Source organism: Triticum aestivum, chromosome 6A (genome assembly GCF_018294505.1).
Source record: "Triticum aestivum cultivar Chinese Spring chromosome 6A, IWGSC CS RefSeq v2.1, whole genome shotgun sequence".
Taxonomy (NCBI): domain Eukaryota; kingdom Viridiplantae; phylum Streptophyta; class Magnoliopsida; order Poales; family Poaceae; genus Triticum; species Triticum aestivum.
Genome location: NC_057809.1, coordinates 24498484 through 24515505, shown reverse-complemented (window position 1 = coordinate 24515505; position 17022 = coordinate 24498484). Strand labels below are relative to the sequence as shown.

General features: G+C 49.1%; 1 protein-coding gene across 2 annotated transcripts; it reads left to right on the top strand.

Annotated features, from left to right (window-relative positions):
• Nucleotides 1-2196: 2196 nt before the first annotated feature.
• Nucleotides 2197-16679, top strand: LOC123131748 (luminal-binding protein 2). 2 transcript variants are annotated; one of them, XM_044551422.1, is made up of 8 exons: nt 2197-2341; nt 13679-13946; nt 14032-14246; nt 14332-14574; nt 14921-15400; nt 15492-15646; nt 15742-15824; nt 15927-16679. In XM_044551422.1, the coding sequence occupies exons 1-8, from the start codon at nt 2293-2295 to the stop codon at nt 16429-16431; spliced, it is 1998 nt and encodes a 665-aa protein (XP_044407357.1). In that variant the 5' UTR covers nt 2197-2292; the 3' UTR covers nt 16432-16679. The 2 variants fall into 2 exon arrangements, with proteins under 2 accessions (XP_044407357.1, XP_044407359.1); XM_044551424.1 differs by lacking the exon at nt 2197-2341 and adding an exon at nt 12837-13014.
• Nucleotides 16680-17022: the final 343 nt, after the last annotated feature.

Genomic DNA, 17022 nt, shown 5'->3' with positions numbered 1-17022 from the left:
CAACCAGCCCCATGTTCTCTCGCACTGGTGCTGACCATCGCTACAAGTACATTCACGTGATCATCACGCTTCTTGGTGTCTTTAAAAAACATATCCAATTTAAGAATCATAACCGTCACACTCCAAATTTGTAACGCTAGCTAAATTCTTGTTGTGACGACAACTGGATCACTGACCTTGCGCATTGATGAAACTACCGAGTGGGCCCATCGACCCCCCCTGTTCTATCGCGTTCGAGCTGGGCGTCGCGACAAGTCCATTCACGTGATCATTGCGGTTCCTTATGTCTTTAATAAACATATCCAATTTAAGAATCGAAACCGCCACGCCTCAAATTAGTAACGCTCGCTAACTTCTTGGCCTGACGACAACTGGACCACTGACCTTGCGAATCGATGAAACTACCAAGTGGGCCCAACGAGCCCCATGTTGTCTTGCACTGGTGCTGGCCATCGCGGCTAGTACATTCACGTGATCATCACGCTTATTGGTGTCTTTAGAAAACATATCCAATTTAAGAATCAAAACCATCACACTTCAAATTAGTAACGCTAGCTAAATTCTTGGCGTGATGACAGCTGGACCACTGACCTTGCGCATTGATGGAACTACCGTGTGGGCCCATCGAGACCCCTGTTCTGTCACGCTCAAGCTGGGCATCATGACATGTCTATTCACGTGATCATTGCGGTTCTTTGTGTCTTTAATAAACATATCCAATTTAAGAATAGAACCTACCACGCCTCAAATTAGTAACGCTCGCTAACTTCTTAGCGTGACGACAACTGGACCACCGACCTTGTGAATCGATGAACGAGCCCCATGTTCTCTCGTACTGGTGCTGGCCGTCGCGACAAGTACATTCACGTGATCATCACGCTTCTTGGTGTCTTTAATAAACATATCCAATTTAAGAATCAAAACCGTCACACTTCAAATTAGTAACGCTCGCTATATTATTGGCGTGATGACAGCTGGGCCATTGACCTTGCGCATCCGCAAAACTGCCGAGTGGGCCCATCAAGTCCCCTATTCTGTCGCGTTAGAGCTGGGCGTCACGACAAGTCCATTCACGTGATCATTGCGGTTCGTTGTGTCTTTAATAAACATATCCAATTTAAGAATAGAAACTGCCACGCCTCAAATTAGTAACGCTCGCTAACTTCTTAGCGTGATGACAACTGGACCACTGACCTTGCGAATCAACGAAACTGCTGAGTGGGCCAACGAGACCCATGTTCTCTCGCTCTGGTGCTGGCCGTCGCGACAAGTACATTCACGTGATCATCACGCTTCTTGGTGTCTTTAATAAACATATCCAATTTAAGAATCAAAACCGTCACACTTCAAATTAGTAACGCTCACTAAATTCTTGGCGTGATGACAACTGGACCATTGACCTTGTGCATTGATGAAACTATCGAGTGGGCCCATCAAGTCCCCTGTTCTGTCGCGTTCGAGCTGGGCGTCGCGACAAGTCCATTCACCAGCATGCTATTTGGTGTCTTTAAAAAAGATATCCAATTTAAGAATCAAAACCGTAACGCCTCAAATCGGTAACGCTCGCTAACTTCTTGGTGTTACGACAACTGGACCAATGACCTCGGGCATTGACGGAACTGTCGAGTGGGCCCGTCGGGCCCCGTGCTCACTCACGCTCGAGCCGGGCGTCGCGACAAGTCCATTCACGCAATCGTCGCGTTGTATTCTTAAATTTCATTTAGTTCAATATAATCCAAAGTGCCACGGCTCAAATCGGAAAGATTCTTGTTGAAACCCCCAACGTACAAATTGGAAACCTGCATTCTGCTTCTGGAAAACACCAGACAGGTCGTTGCTTCCTTGCCTGAGAGAGCAACCCCGGGCGGACCCACCGGCCAGACGTCGACCGACCGTCACAGAACTAACGAGAACCATCCATCCATGCATCCACGCGACGCGAGCCAATCGGGCCGCTCCGCGTCGAGGGGGCGCACCGGGGCCGTCGGATGGGCGGCACGGACCGCCGCGGCGACCCCAGCATAGAGCCCGCCCCGATTGGCCCGGGCCGCCACGTGCCCGCACCCGATTCGCCCAGCTTGGCCCCGTGACGTTCCGGCCTGCGCGACGGGGGATCTGGCCACCTCCGGCCCCGTCGTATATAAATCTCACACACACTGCGCAGTCTCCTTAAAACTCAAACCCACTTCTACAAATGGGATCGAGACAAGGCGGAGAGCAGGAGGAAGAAGGCTCCGAGAAGCTCGAGAAGAGGCGAGGGGGTGAGGGATCGTGTTGCGCGTCGTCGTGGCGATGGATCGGGTCCGCGGCTCCGCGCTGCTGCTCGGCGTCCTGCTCGCAGGTATGCGTGGTCCCGATCTCGATCCCGATCTCTTCCCGTTGCTCTGTTTCGTTTCATTCCGCCAGATCTGTGTGTTCAGTTCCCGGAGCTCGATCCGGGGCGGTCGGGGGTGACGGTGATCCCGCCGCTGCCGGGCCGCCGACGGATCGAGCTGGTTATTTTGAATCGATGTGCCGCTTCACTGGGATCGTTGCTTGCGGGCCATATGCCGTGTGATCTAGATTTCGATGCATGCTCTAGGGTCCCTTTGATCCATCGGCCGCGCAACGCGATCCGTCACACTTCTTGGTGATCATCACGCTTTTTGGTGTCTTTAATAAACATATCCAATTTAAGAATCAAAACCGTCACACTTCAAATTAGTAATGCTCGCTAAATTCTTGGCATGACGACGGCTGGACCATTGACCTTGTGCATCCGCAAAACTACCGTGTGGGCCCATCGAGTCCCTTGTTCTGCCGCGATCGAGCTGGGCGTCGCGACAAGTCCATTCACCTGATCATTGCGGTTCTTTGTGTCTTTAATAAACATATCCAATTTAAGAATAGAAACCACCACGCCTCAAATTAGTAACGCTCACTAACTTCTTAGCGTGACGACAACTCGACCACTGACCTTGCGAATCGACGAAACTGTCGAGTGGGCCCAACGAGCCCCATGTTCTCTCACACTGGTGCTGGCCGTCGCGACAAGTACATTCAAGTGATCATCACGGTTCTTGGTGTCTTTAAGAAAACATATCCAATTTAAGAATCAAAACCGTCACACTTCAAATTAGTAACACTAGCTAAATTCTTAGTGTGACAGCAGCTGGACCACTGACCTTGCGCATTGATGAAATTGCCGAGTGGGCCCATGGAGCTCCCTATTCTATCACGCTGAAGGGGGCATCGTGACAAGTCCATTCACGTGATCATTGCGGTTCTTTGTGTCTTTAATAAACATATCCAATTTAAGAATAGAAACAACCATGCCTCAAATTAGTAACGCTCGCTAACTTCTTAGCGCGACGACAACTGTACCACTGGCCTTGCGAATCGACGAAACTGCCGAGTGGGCCCAACGAGCCCCATGTTCTCTCGCACTAGTGCTGGCCGTCGCCACAAGTACTTACACGTGATAATCACGCTTCTTGGTCTCTTTAATAAACATATCCAATTTAAGAATCAAAACCGTCACACTTCAAATTAGTAATGCGTGCTAAATTCTGGCGTGACGATAGCTGGACCATTGACCTTGCGCTTCCGCAAAACTGCCGAGTCGGCCTATTGAGTCCCCTGTTCTGTCGCGTTCGAGCTGGGCGTCACGACAAGTCCATTCACGTGATCATTGCGGATTTTGTGTCTTTAATAACATATCCAATTTAAGAATAGAAACTGCCACGCCTCTAATTAGTAACGCTCGCTAACTTCTTAGCATGACGACAACTGGACCACTGACCTTGCGAATCGACGAAACTGCCGAGTGGGCCCAACGATACCCATGTTCTCTCACACTGGTGCTGGCCGTAGCGACAAGTACATTCAAGTGATGATCACGCTTCTTGGTGTCTTTCAAAAACATATCCAATTTATGAATCAAAACCTACACACTTCAAATTAGTAATGCTAGCTAAATTCTTGGCGCGACGACAGCTGGACCATTGACCTTGTGCATCGATGAAACTACCGAGTGGGCCCATCGAGCCCCCTGTTCTGTTGCGTTCGAGCTGGGCGTCGCAACAAGTCCATTCACGTGATCATTGTGGTTCTTTGTGTCTTTAATAAACATATCCAATTTAAGAATAGAAACCGCCATGCCTCAAATTAGTAACGCTCGCTAACTTCTTAGTGTGACGACAACTGGACCACTGACCTTGCGAATCGACGAAACTGCCGAGTGGGCCCAACGAGCCCCATGTTCTGTCACACTGGTGCTGGCCGTCGCGACACGTACATTCAAGTGATCATCACGCTTCTTGGTGTCTTTAAAAAACATATCCAATTTAAGAATCGAAACCGTCACACTTCAAATTAGTAACGCTAGCTAAATTTTTGGTGTGACGACAGCTGAACCACTGACCTTGCGCATTGATGAAACTGCTGAGTGGGCCCATCGAGCCCCCTGTTCTGTCGTGCTCAAGCTGGGCATCGTGACAAGTCCATTCACGTGATCATTGCGGTTCTTTGTGTCTTTAAAAAACTTATCCAATTTAAGAATAGAAACCGCCACGCCTCAAATTAGTAACGCTCGCTAACTTCTTAGCGTGACGACAACTGGACCACTGGCCTTGCGAATCGACGAAACTGCCGAGTGGGCCCAATGAGCCCCATGTTCTCTCGCACTGGTGCTGGCCGTCACGACAAGTACACTCACGTGATCATCACGCTTCTTGGTCTCTTTAATAAACATATCCAATTTAAGAATCAAAACCGTCACACTTCAAATTAGTAACGCTAGCTAAATTCTTGGCGTGACGACAGCTGGACCATTGACCTTGCGCATCCGCAAAACTACCGAGTGGGCCCATCGAGTCCCTTGTTCTGCCGCGTTCGAGCTGGGCGTCGCGACAAGTCCATTCACTTGATCATTGCGGTTCTTTGTGTCTTTAATAAACATATCCAATTAAGAGTAGAAACCACCACGCCTCAAATTAGTAACGCTCGCTAACTTCTTAGCGTGACGACAACTGGACCATTGACCTTGCGAATCGATGAAACTGTCGAGTGGGCCCAACGAGCCCCATGTTCTCTCACACTGGTGCTGGCCGTCGCGACAAGTACATTCAAGCGATCATCACGCTTCTTGGTGTCTTTAAGAAAACATATCCAATTTAAGAATCAAAACCGTCACACTTCAAATTAGTAACACCAGCTAAATTCTTGGCGTGACGACAGCTGGACCACTGACCTTGCGCATTGATGAAATTGCCGAGTGGGCCCATCGAGCCCCCTGTTATGTTGCGCTGAAGCGGGGCATCATGACAAGTCCATTCACGTGATCATTGCGGTTCTTTGTGTCTTTAATAAACATATCCAATTTAAGAATAGAAACAACCATGCCTCAAATTAGTAACGCTCGCTAACTTCTTAGCGTGACGACAACTGGACCACTCGCCTTGCGAATCGACGAAACTGCCGAGTGGGCCCGACGAGCCCCATGTTCTCTCGCACTGGTGCTGGCCGTCGCGATAAGTACATTCACGTGATAATCACGCTTCTTGGTCTCTTTAATAAACATATCCAATTTAGGAATCAAAACCGTCACACTTCAAATTAGTAATGCTAGCTAATTTCTTGGCGTGACGACAGCTGGAACATTGACCTCGCGCTTCCGCAAAACTGCCGAGTGGGCCCATTGAGTCCCCTGTTCTGTCGCGTTCGAGCTGGGCGTCGCGACAAATCCATTCACGTGATCATTGCGGTTTTTGTGTCTTTAATAAACATATCCAATTTAAGAATAGAAACCGCCACGCCTCTAATTAGTAACGCTCGCTAACTTCTTAGCGTGACGACAACTGGATCACTGACCTTGCGAATCGACAAAACTGCCGAGTGGGCCCAATGATCCACATATTCTCTCACACTGGTGCTTGCCGTCGCCACAAGTACATTCAAGTGATTATCACGCTTCTTGGTGTCTTTCAGAAACATATCCAATTTATGAATCGAAACCTACACACTTCAAATTAGTAATGCTAGCTAAATTCTTGGCGCGACGACAGCTGGACCATTGACCTTGTGCATCGATGAAACTACCGAGTGGGCCCATCGAGCCCCCTGTTCTGTTGCGTTCGAGCTGGGCGTCGCAACAAGTCCATTCACGTGATCATTGTGGTTCTTTGTGTCTTTAATAAACATATCCAATTTAAGAATAGAAACCGCCATGCCTCAAATTAGTAACGCTCGCTAACTTCTTAGCGTGACGACAACTGGACCACTGACCTTGCGAATCGACAAAACTGTCGAGTGGGCCCAACGAGCCCCATGTTCTCTCACACTGGTGCTGGCCGTCGCGACACGTACATTCAAGTGATCATCACGCTTCTTGGTGTCTTTAAAAAACATATCCAATTTAAGAATCAAAACCGTCACACTTCAAATTAGTAACGCTAGCTAAATTCTTGGTGTGACGACAGCTGAACCACTGACCTTGCGCATTGATGAAACTGCCGAGTGGGCCCATCGAGCCCCCTGTTCTGTCGCGCTCAAGCTGGGCATCATGACAAGTCCATTCACGTGATCATTGCGGTTCTTTGTGTCTTTAATAAACATATCCAATTTAAGAATAGAAACCGCCACGCCTCAAGTTAGTAACGCTCGCTAACTTCTTAGCGTGACGACAATTGGACCACTGGCCTTGCGGATCGACGAAACTGCCGAGTGGGCCCAACGAGCCCCATGTTCTCTTGCACTGGTGCTGGCCGTCGCGACAAGTACAGTCACGTGATCATCACGCTTCTTGGTGTCTTTAATAAACATATCCAAGTTAAGAATCAAAACCGTCACACTTCAAATTAGTAATGCTCGCTAAATTCTTGGCATGACGACAGCTGGACCACTGACCTTGCGCGTCTGCAAAACTACCGAGTGGGCCCATCAAGTCCCTTGTTCTGCCGCGTTCGAGCTGGGCGTCGCGACAAGTCCATTCACGTGATCATTGCGGTTCTTTGTGTCTTTAATAAACATACCCAAATTAAGAATAGAAACCGCCACGCCTCAAATTAGTAACGCTCGGTAACTTCTTAGCGCAACGACAACTGGACCACTGACCTTGCGAATCGACGAAACTGTCGAGTGGGCCCAACGAGCCCTATGTTCTCTCACACTGGTGCTGGCCGTCGCGACAAGTACATTCAAGTGATCATCACGCTTCTTGGTGTCTTTAAGAAATCATATCCAATTTAAGAATCAAAACCGTCACACTTCAAATTAGTAACGCTAGCTAAATTCTTGGTGTGACGATAGCTGGACCAGTGACCTTGCGCATTGATGAAATTGCCGAGTGGGCCCATCGACCCCCCCCCCCTATTCTATCACGCTCAAGCTGGGCGTCGCGACAAGTCCATTCACGTGATCATTGCGGTTCCTTGTGTCTTTAATAAACATATCCAATTTAAGAATAGAAACCACCACGCCTCAAATTAGTAACGCTCGCTAACTTCTTAGCGTGACGACAACTGGACCACTCGCCTTGCGAATCGACGACAGCTGGACCACTGACCTTGTGCATTGATGAAACTACCGAGTGGGCCCATCGACCCCCCCTATTCTATCACGCTCAAGTTGGGCGTCGCGACAAGTCCATTCACGTGATCATTGCGGTTCCTTGTGTCTTTAATAAACATATCCAATTTAAGAATAGAAACTGCCACGCCTCAAATTAGTAACGCTCGCTAACTTCTTGGCGTGACGACAACTGGATCACTGACCTTGCGAATCGACAAAACTGCCGACTCGGCCCATCAAGTCCCCTGTTCTATCACGCTCAAGCTGGGCGTCGCGACAAGTCCATTCATGTGATCATCGCGGTTCCTTGTGTCTTTAATAAACATATCCAATTTAAGAATAGAAACCGCCACGCCTCAAATTAGTAACGCTCGCTAACTTCTTGGCATGACGACAACTGGACCAGTGACCTTGTGAGTCGACGAAACTACAAAGTGGGCCCAACGAGCCCCATGTTCTCTCGCACTGGTGCTGGCCATCGCGGCAAGTACATTCACGTGATCGTCACGCTTCTTGGTGTCTTTAATAAACATATCCAATTTACGAATCAAAACCACCACACATCAAATTAGTAACGCTCGCTAAATTCTTCGCGTGACGACAGCTGGACCACTAACCTTGTGCATTGATGAAACTACCGAGTGGGCCCATCGAGCCCCCTGTTTTGTCGCGCTGAAGCTGGGCATCGTGACAAGTCCATTCACGTGATCATTGCCGTTCTTTGTGTCTTTAATAAACATATCCAATTTAAGAATAGAAACCACCACGCCTCAAATTAGTAACGCTCGCTAACTTCTTAGCGTGACGACAACTGGACCACTCGCCTTGCGAATCGACGAAACTGCCGAGTGGGCCCAACGAGCCCCATGTTCTCTCGCACTGGTGCTGGCCGTCGCGACAAGTACATTCACGAGATCATCACGCTTCTTGGTCTCTTTAATAAACATATCCAATTTAAGAATCAAACCATCACACTTCAAATTAGTAACGCTAGCTAAATTCTTGGCGTGACGACAGCTGGACCATTGACCTTGCGCTTCCGCAAAACTGCCGAGTGGGCCCATTGAGTCCCCTGTTCTGTCGCATTCGAGCTGGGCGTCGCGACAAGTCCATTCACGTGATCATTGCGGTTTTTGTGTCTTTAATAAACATATCCAATTTAAGAATAGAAACCGCCACGCCTCAAATTAGTAACGCTCGGTAACTTCTTAGCGCGACGACAACTGGACCACTGACCTTGCGAATCGACGAAACTGTCGAGTGGGCCCAACGAGCCCCATGTTCTCTCACACTGGTGCTGGCCGTCGCGACAAGTACATTCAAGTGATCATCACGCTTCTTGGTGTCTTTAAGAAATCATATCCAATTTAAGAATCAAAACCGTCACACTTCAAATTAGTAACGCTAGCTAAATTATTGGCGTGACGACAGCTGGACCAGTGACCTTGCGCATTGATGAAATTGCCGAGTGGGCCCATCGAGCCCCCTGTTTTGTCGCGCTGAAGCTGTGCATCGTGAAAAGTCCATTCACGTGATCATTGCCGTTCTTTGTGTCTTTAATAAACATATCCAATTTAAGAATAGAAACCACCACGCCTCAAATTAGTAACGCTCGCTAACTTCTTAGCGTGACGACAACTGGACCACTCGCCTTGCGAATCGACGAAACTGCCGAGTGGGCCCAACGAGCCCCATGTTCTCTCGCACTGGTGCTGGCCGTCGCGACAAGTACATTCACGTGATCATCACGCTTCTTGGTCTCTTTAATAAACATATCCAATTTAAGAATCAAACCGTCACACTTCAAATTAGTAACGCTAGCTAAATTCTTGGCGTGACGACAGCTGGACCATTGACCTTGCGCTTCCGCAAAACTGCCGAGTGGGCCCATTAAGTCCCCTGTTCTGTCGCATTCGAGCTGGGCGTCGCCACAAGTCCATTCACGTGATCATTGCGGTTTTTGTGTCTTTAATAAACATATCCAATTTAAGAATAGAAACCGCCACGCCTCTAATTAGTAACGCTCGCTAACTTCTTAGCGTGACGACAACTGGACCACTGACCTTGCGAATCGACGAAACTGCTGAGTGGGCCCAACGATCCCCATATTCTCTCACACTGGTGCTGGCCGTCGCGACAAGTACATTCAAGTGATCATCACGCTTCTTGGTGTCTTTAAAAAACATATCCAATTTATGAATCAAAACCTACACACTTCAAATTAGTAATGCTAGCTAAATTCTTGGCGTGACGACAGCTGGACCATTGACCTTGTGCATTGATGAAACTGCCGAGTGGGCCCATCGAGCCCCCTGTTCTGCCGCACTCGAGCTGGGCATCGTGACAAGTCCATTCACGTGATCATTGCGGTTCTTTGTGTCTTTAATAAACATGTCCAATTTAAGAATAGAAACCGCCACACCTCAAATTAGTAACACTCGCTAACTTCTTGGCGTGACGACAACTGGACCACTGACCTTGCGAATCGACGAAACTGTCGAGTGGGCCCAACGAGCCCCATGTTCTCTCGCACTAGTGCTGGCCGTCGCGACAAGTACATTCACGTGATGATCACGCTTCTTGGGCTCTTTAATAAACATATCCAATTTAAGAATCAAAACTGTCACACTTCAAATTAGTAACGCTAGCTAAATTCTTGGCGTGACGACAGCTGGACCATTGACCTTGCGCTTCCGCAAAACTGCCGAGTGGGCCCATTGAGTCCCCTGTTTTGTCGCGTTCGAGCTGGGCGTCGCGACAAGTCCATTCACGTGATCATTGCGGTTTTTATGTCTTTAATAAACATATCCAATTTAAGAATAGAAACCGCCACGCCTCTAATTAGTAACGCTCGCTAACTTCTTAGCGTGACGACAACTGGATCACTGACCTTGCGAATCGACAAAACTGCCGAGTGGGCCCATCAAGTCCCCTGTTCTATCACGCTCAAGCTGGGCGTCGCGACAAGTCCATTCATGTGATCATTGCGGTTCCTTGTGTCTTTAATAAACATATCCAATTTAAGAATAGAAACCGCCACGCCTCAAATTAGTAACGCTCGCTAACTTCTTGGCGTGACGACAACTGGACCAGTGACCTTGTGAGTCGACGAAACTACGAAGTGGGCCCAACGAGCCCCATGTTCTCTCGCACTGGTGCTGGCCATCGCGGCAAGTACATTCACGTGATCATCACGCTTCTTGGTGTCTCTAATGAACATATCCAATTTAAGAATCAAAACCGTCACACTTCAAATTAGTAACACCAGCTAAATTCTTGGCGTGACGACAGCTGGACCACTGACCTTGCGCATTGATGAAATTGCCGAGTGGGCCCATCGAGCCCCCTGTTCTGTTGCGCTGAAGCGGGGCATCGTGACAAGTCCATTCACGTGATCATTGCAGTTCTTTGTGTCTTTAATAAACATATCCAATTTAAGAATAGAAACAACCATGCCTCAAAGTAGTAACGCTCGCTAACTTCTTAGCGTGACGACAACTGGACCACTGGCCTTGCGAATCGACGAAACTGCCGAGTGGGCCCAACGAGCCCCATGTTCTCTCGCACTGGTGCTGGCCGTCGCGACAAGTACATTCACGTGATAATCATGCTTCTTGGTCTCTTTAATAAACATATCCAATTTAAGAATCAAAACCGTCACACTTCAAATTAGTAACGCTAGCTAAATTCTTGGCGTGACGACAGCTGGACCATTAACCTTGCGCTTCCGCAAAACTGCCGAGTGGGCCCATTGAGTCCCCTGTTCTGTCGCGGTCGAGCTGGGCGTCGCGACAAGTCCATTCACGTGATCATTGCGGTTTTTGTGTCTTTAATAAACATATCCAATTTAAGAATAGAAACCGCCACGCCTCTAATTAGTAACGCTCGCTAACTTCTTAGCGTGACGACAACTGGACCACTGACCTTGCGAATCGACGAAACTGCCGAGTGGGCCCAACGATCCCCATATTCTCTCACACTGGTGCTGGCCGTCGCGACAAGTACATTCAAGTGATCATCACGCTTCTTGGTGTCTTTAAAAAACATATCCAATTTATGAATCAAAACCTACACACTTCAAATTAGTAATGCTAGCTAAATTCTTGGCGTGACGACAGCTAGACCATTGACCTTGTGCATTGATGAAACTGCCGAGTGGGCCCATCGAGCCCCCTGTTCTGTCGCGTTCGAGCTGGGCGTCACAACAAGTCCATTCACGTGATCATTGCGGTTCTTTGTGTCTTTAATAAACATAAACAATTTAAGAATAGAAACCGCCATGCCTCAAATTAGTAACGCTCGCTAACTTTTTAGCGTGACGACAACTGGACCACTGACCTTGCGAATCGATGATACTGCCGAGTGGGCCCAATGAGCCCCATGTTCTCTCGCACTGGTGCTGGCCATCGGGGCAAGTACATTCACGTGATCATCACGCTTCTTGGTGTCTTTAATAAACATATCCACTTTACGAATCAAAACCACCACACATCAAATTAGTAACACTCACTAAATTCTTGGCATGATGACAGCTGGACCATTGACCTTGCGCATTGATGAAACTACCGAGTGGGCCCATCGAGTCCCCTGTTCTGTCGCGTTCGAGCTGGGCGTCGCAACAAGTCCATTCGCCAGCATGCTAGTTGGTGTCTTTAAAAAAGATATCCAATTTAAGAATCAAAACCGTAACGCCTCAAATCGGTAACGCTCGCTAACTTCTTAGCGTTACGACAACTGGACCACTGACCTCGCGCATCGGCGAAAATTGCCTTGTGGGCCCACCAGGCCCTGTGCTCACTCGCGCTCGAGCCGGGCGTCGCGACAAGTCCATTCACGCAATCGTCGCGCTGTTTTCTTAAATTTCATTCAGTTCAATTATAATCCAAAGTGCCACGGCTCAAATCGGCAAGATTCTTGTTGAAACCCCCAACGTACCAATTCGAAACCTGCATTCTGCCTCTGGAAAACACCAGACAGGTCGTTGCTTCCTTGCCTGAGAGAGCAACCCCGGGCGGACCCACCGGCCAGACGTCGACCGACCGGCACAGAACGAACGAGAACCATCCATCCGTTCCATCCACGCGACGCGAGCCAATCGGGCCGCTCCGCGTCGAGGGGGCGCGCCGGGGCCGTCGGATGGGCGGCACGGACGGCCGCGGCGACCCCAGCACAGAGTCCGCCCCGATTGGCCCGGGCCGCCACGTGCCCGCACCCGATTCGCCCAGCTTGGCCCCGTGACGTTCCGGCCAGCGCGACGGGGGATCTGGCCACCTCCGGCCCCGCCGTATATAAATCTCACACACACGGCGCAGTCTCCTTAAAACTCAAACCCACTTCCGCAGACGGGATCGAGACAAGGCCGAGAGGAGGAGGAGGAAGGCTCCGGGAAGCTCGAGAAGAGGCGCGTCGTCGTGGCGATGGATCGGCTCCGCGGCTCCGCGCTGCTGCTCGGCGTCCTGCTCGCAGGTATGCGCGGTCCCGGTCTCGATCCCGATCTCTTGCCGTTGCTCTGTTTCGTTTCGTTCCGCCAGATCTGCGTGTTCGGTTCCCGGAGCTCGATCCGGGGCGGTCGAGGGTGACGGATCGAGCTGGTTATTTTGAATCGCTGTGCCGCTTCGCTGGGATCGTTGCTTGCGGGCCGTGGGCTGCGTGATCTAGATTTCGATGCATGCTGTAGGGACGCTTTGATCCGTGGTTTAGTTGCTCGTAGGGTGGAGAGGGCTTAGGTCTAGTGCTGCACCCCCGCCGATATGAATTGTTCAGTTGTTCTGTTGCATTAATTGCTCCCGCGATCTGTCCTTAAAATTGGTAGGATGCTGCTGCAGGCTCGCAATTCCGCTTCTCGCTTATGCAAGAGTTTAGGACAGTTTGATCAAGAGTTGCAAGGGCTTTGCATGATGATTTCATTATCATTATAGTAGTACTAGTGACACTTAAAGTAGCGCCTTAGGGTAAATGTTTCGGTTACAGGGGAGATAATAACAATTGGCAATGGTGCCCGAATTGAATCTCACTGAAATCAGCTGAACCAGTGTGGTATTTTGAATTCTGCTGCTGTCTGTTAATGCCATTGAGATTGGGTTAAATAATTGAGAATATTGCTTACCACCTACTGCTGCTGTGTGTGCAGGATCACTGTTTGCACTTTGTGCTGCGAAGGAGGAGGCCAAGAAGCTTGGTACCGTGATCGGTATTGATCTGGGTACCACATACTCATGTGTTGGCGTGTACAAGAACGGTCATGTTGAGATCATCGCCAATGACCAGGGTAACCGTATCACGCCCTCATGGGTTGGGTTCACCGATGGGGAGAGGCTCATCGGTGAGGCTGCCAAGAACCAGGCGGCTGTCAACCCTGAGAGGACCGTCTTTGACGTCAAGCGTCTCATTGGGAGAAAGTAATACTGCTTTCCTGTTCTTCCGCTTAAGCATCCTTGTGTTGTGTTGATTTGTGGTGCCTGACCTTTTAACATTTTCTTCCAGGTTTGAGGACAAGGAGGTCCAGAGGGACATGAAACTTGTCCCCTACAAGATTGTGAACAAGGAGGGGAAGCCTTACATTCAGGTCAAGATCAAGGATGGAGAGACCAAGGTCTTCAGCCCTGAGGAGATCAGTGCTATGATTCTTGGAAAGATGAAGGAGACTGCTGAGGCATACCTTGGCAAGAAGATCAATGACGCCGTCGTCACTGTTCCTGGTTAGTAATGGTGCAATTCAGTTGCTTACTTGAACTGTTGATTCTATGAATGTCATTGCTCACTTCTATTTGTTCCTGTTTTCAGCGTACTTCAATGATGCACAGAGACAGGCGACCAAGGATGCTGGAGTGATTGCTGGCCTCAATGTGGCTAGGATCATCAATGAGCCCACTGCTGCTGCTATTGCCTATGGTTTGGACAAGAGGGGTGGCGAGAAGAACATCCTGGTGTTTGACCTGGGTGGTGGTACTTTTGATGTCAGTATCTTGACCATTGACAATGGCGTCTTTGAGGTGTTGGCCACCAACGGTGACACCCATCTTGGAGGTATAACAACTTTTCTTTGTCATTTGCTGCTATACGTTTTATTACAATGCCATTGGGATTGACTGAGCACTGCATATAGACAATATGATGCTGCTATATAGGCGTTTAATAAAGACATGATTATCCCTAAATATTTCAATATAGAACAAATAATTTGATGGCACATCTTGCAATTGATGTTCATTGGTCACACAACACTCCTGAGTAATCTTTCAGTTGACTATGTACTGCTTTACTTGACAAAGGAGCTCAAATGATGTGATCATGATTAATTTGTCTTATCTCATTAGCTGTGTGTTGTGCATTTTATTGGCCCATATATAACTTAGCTGTATATTCTCTCCAGGTGAGGACTTTGACCACAGAATCATGGATTACTTCATCAAGTTGATCAAGAAGAAGCACGGCAAGGACATCAGCAAGGACAACCGTGCTCTTGGAAAGCTGAGGAGGGAAGCTGAGCGTGCCAAGAGAGCCCTCAGCAACCAGCACCAGGTCCGTGTTGAGATCGAGTCCCTCTTCGACGGGACTGATTTCTCGGAGCCACTGACCCGTGCCAGGTTCGAGGAGCTGAACAACGACCTGTTCCGCAAGACCATGGGACCCGTGAAGAAGGCCATGGATGACGCTGGCCTCGAGAAGACCCAGATCCACGAGATTGTTCTTGTTGGTGGCAGCACCAGGATTCCCAAGGTCCAGCAGCTCCTCAGGGACTACTTTGATGGCAAGGAGCCAAACAAGGGTGTGAACCCTGATGAGGCTGTTGCCTTCGGAGCTGCAGTGCAGGGAAGCATCTTGAGCGGCGAGGGCGGTGACGAGACCAAGGGTAGGATGAATCTTCTTACTACTACCCTCTTCTCTTTACCTGCTGGTGTGAAGCATCCTACTTACACTTCTGTGATCTGATCTTTATACAGATATCCTCCTCCTCGATGTGGCGCCCCTCACCCTCGGTATTGAGACTGTTGGAGGAGTCATGACCAAGCTGATCCCCAGGAACACTGTCATCCCCACCAAGAAGTCGCAGGTTTTCACCACCTACCAGGACCAGCAGACCACCGTCTCCATCCAGGTAACATACAATGAGCGATCTGCTTCCCTCTCTGAAACTTCCAAGTATCAGTCTGCTGGAGCTTGACTCTTACATATATCTGCTACTGTGTTCAGGTCTTTGAGGGTGAGCGCAGTATGACTAAGGACTGCCGTCTTCTCGGCAAGTTTGACCTTTCTGGCATTCCCCCAGCTCCAAGGTTTGTACCTATCAAATTCAGAGATAACGTGAATATAAACATCTGGTGCAATATATGTCAGGTTTCCTGATTGTGTGTTGTTGTCTGCAACTCAACTTTCAGGGGCACTCCTCAGATCGAAGTCACCTTTGAGGTTGACGCCAACGGTATCCTGAACGTGAAGGCCGAGGACAAGGGCACGGGCAAGTCGGAGAAGATCACCATCACCAACGAGAAGGGCCGCCTGAGCCAGGAGGAGATCGACCGGATGGTCAAGGAGGCGGAGGAGTTCGCCGAGGAGGACAAGAAGGTGAAGGAGCGCATCGACGCCCGGAACCAGCTCGAGACCTATGTCTACAACATGAAGAACACCGTCGGCGACAAGGACAAGCTGGCAGACAAGCTGGAGAGCGAGGAGAAGGAGAAGGTGGAGGAGGCCCTCAAGGAGGCGCTCGAGTGGCTGGATGAGAACCAGACGGCCGAGAAGGAGGACTACGAGGAGAAGCTCAAGGAGGTGGAGGCCGTGTGCAACCCCATCGTGTCGGCGGTGTACCAGAGGTCCGGCGGAGCTCCCGGCGGCGAGGGCGCCGACGGCGGCGTCGACGACGAGGACCATGATGAGCTGTAGATGGTTTAAAAGGGGAACCAATTTTTGTAATGGGTTAGTAGGGGGGAGGAGACATGGATAATTGGTGCTCTACTTACTTTGTGTTGTGGTCGGGGGTGGTCGGGTTTGTTCGCGGAGACTGCTGTTATTAGTCTGTTGGCCGAGTTGTAGAGAACTCTCTTTGCTGCTGCTGCTGTTACTTCCTTCTGATGTTTTTTCGTTTTGTTATTATATAGCCGGATGAAGAAAAGATGATGCAGTTTTATCTATACCTCTTGTGTGGCCTCTTTCAGTCGTACTCGCTTCTGTTGCAGTTTCTGGTTGTTGCTGCATCCTATTTTTTGATCTAGTAGTATTTTCACAAATGGAATTGATTGAGTACAAATAAAGTTCCGTAGAACGGAATTGATCGAGTAATGATGAAGTTCTGTAGAAGAAAAGCAGTAAATAATGGAGATTTCATAATGGAGATAAAAAACAAGTGGCTGGAGTTTCTTCAAAGCTTGTGTTGGAAGTTGCAGCAAGTAGTCTTCCCACTGGTTAAGACTAGTTTAACTAGCTTTCATGAAGAAAATAAAGTTGGCATTGATCAAAGCCATGCCGCATTTTTCA

Coding starts and splice junctions, on each gene's coding strand:
- LOC123131748 (XM_044551422.1), top strand. CDS start 2,293: ATGGATCGGGTCCGCGGCTCCGCGCTGCTGCTCGGCGTCCTGCTCGCA. Junction 2,342..13,678: donor GCTCGGCGTCCTGCTCGCAG/GTATGCGTGGTC, acceptor CTGTGTGTGCAG/GATCACTGTTTGCACTTTGT. Junction 15,647..15,741: donor AGACCACCGTCTCCATCCAG/GTAACATACAAT, acceptor TACTGTGTTCAG/GTCTTTGAGGGTGAGCGCAG.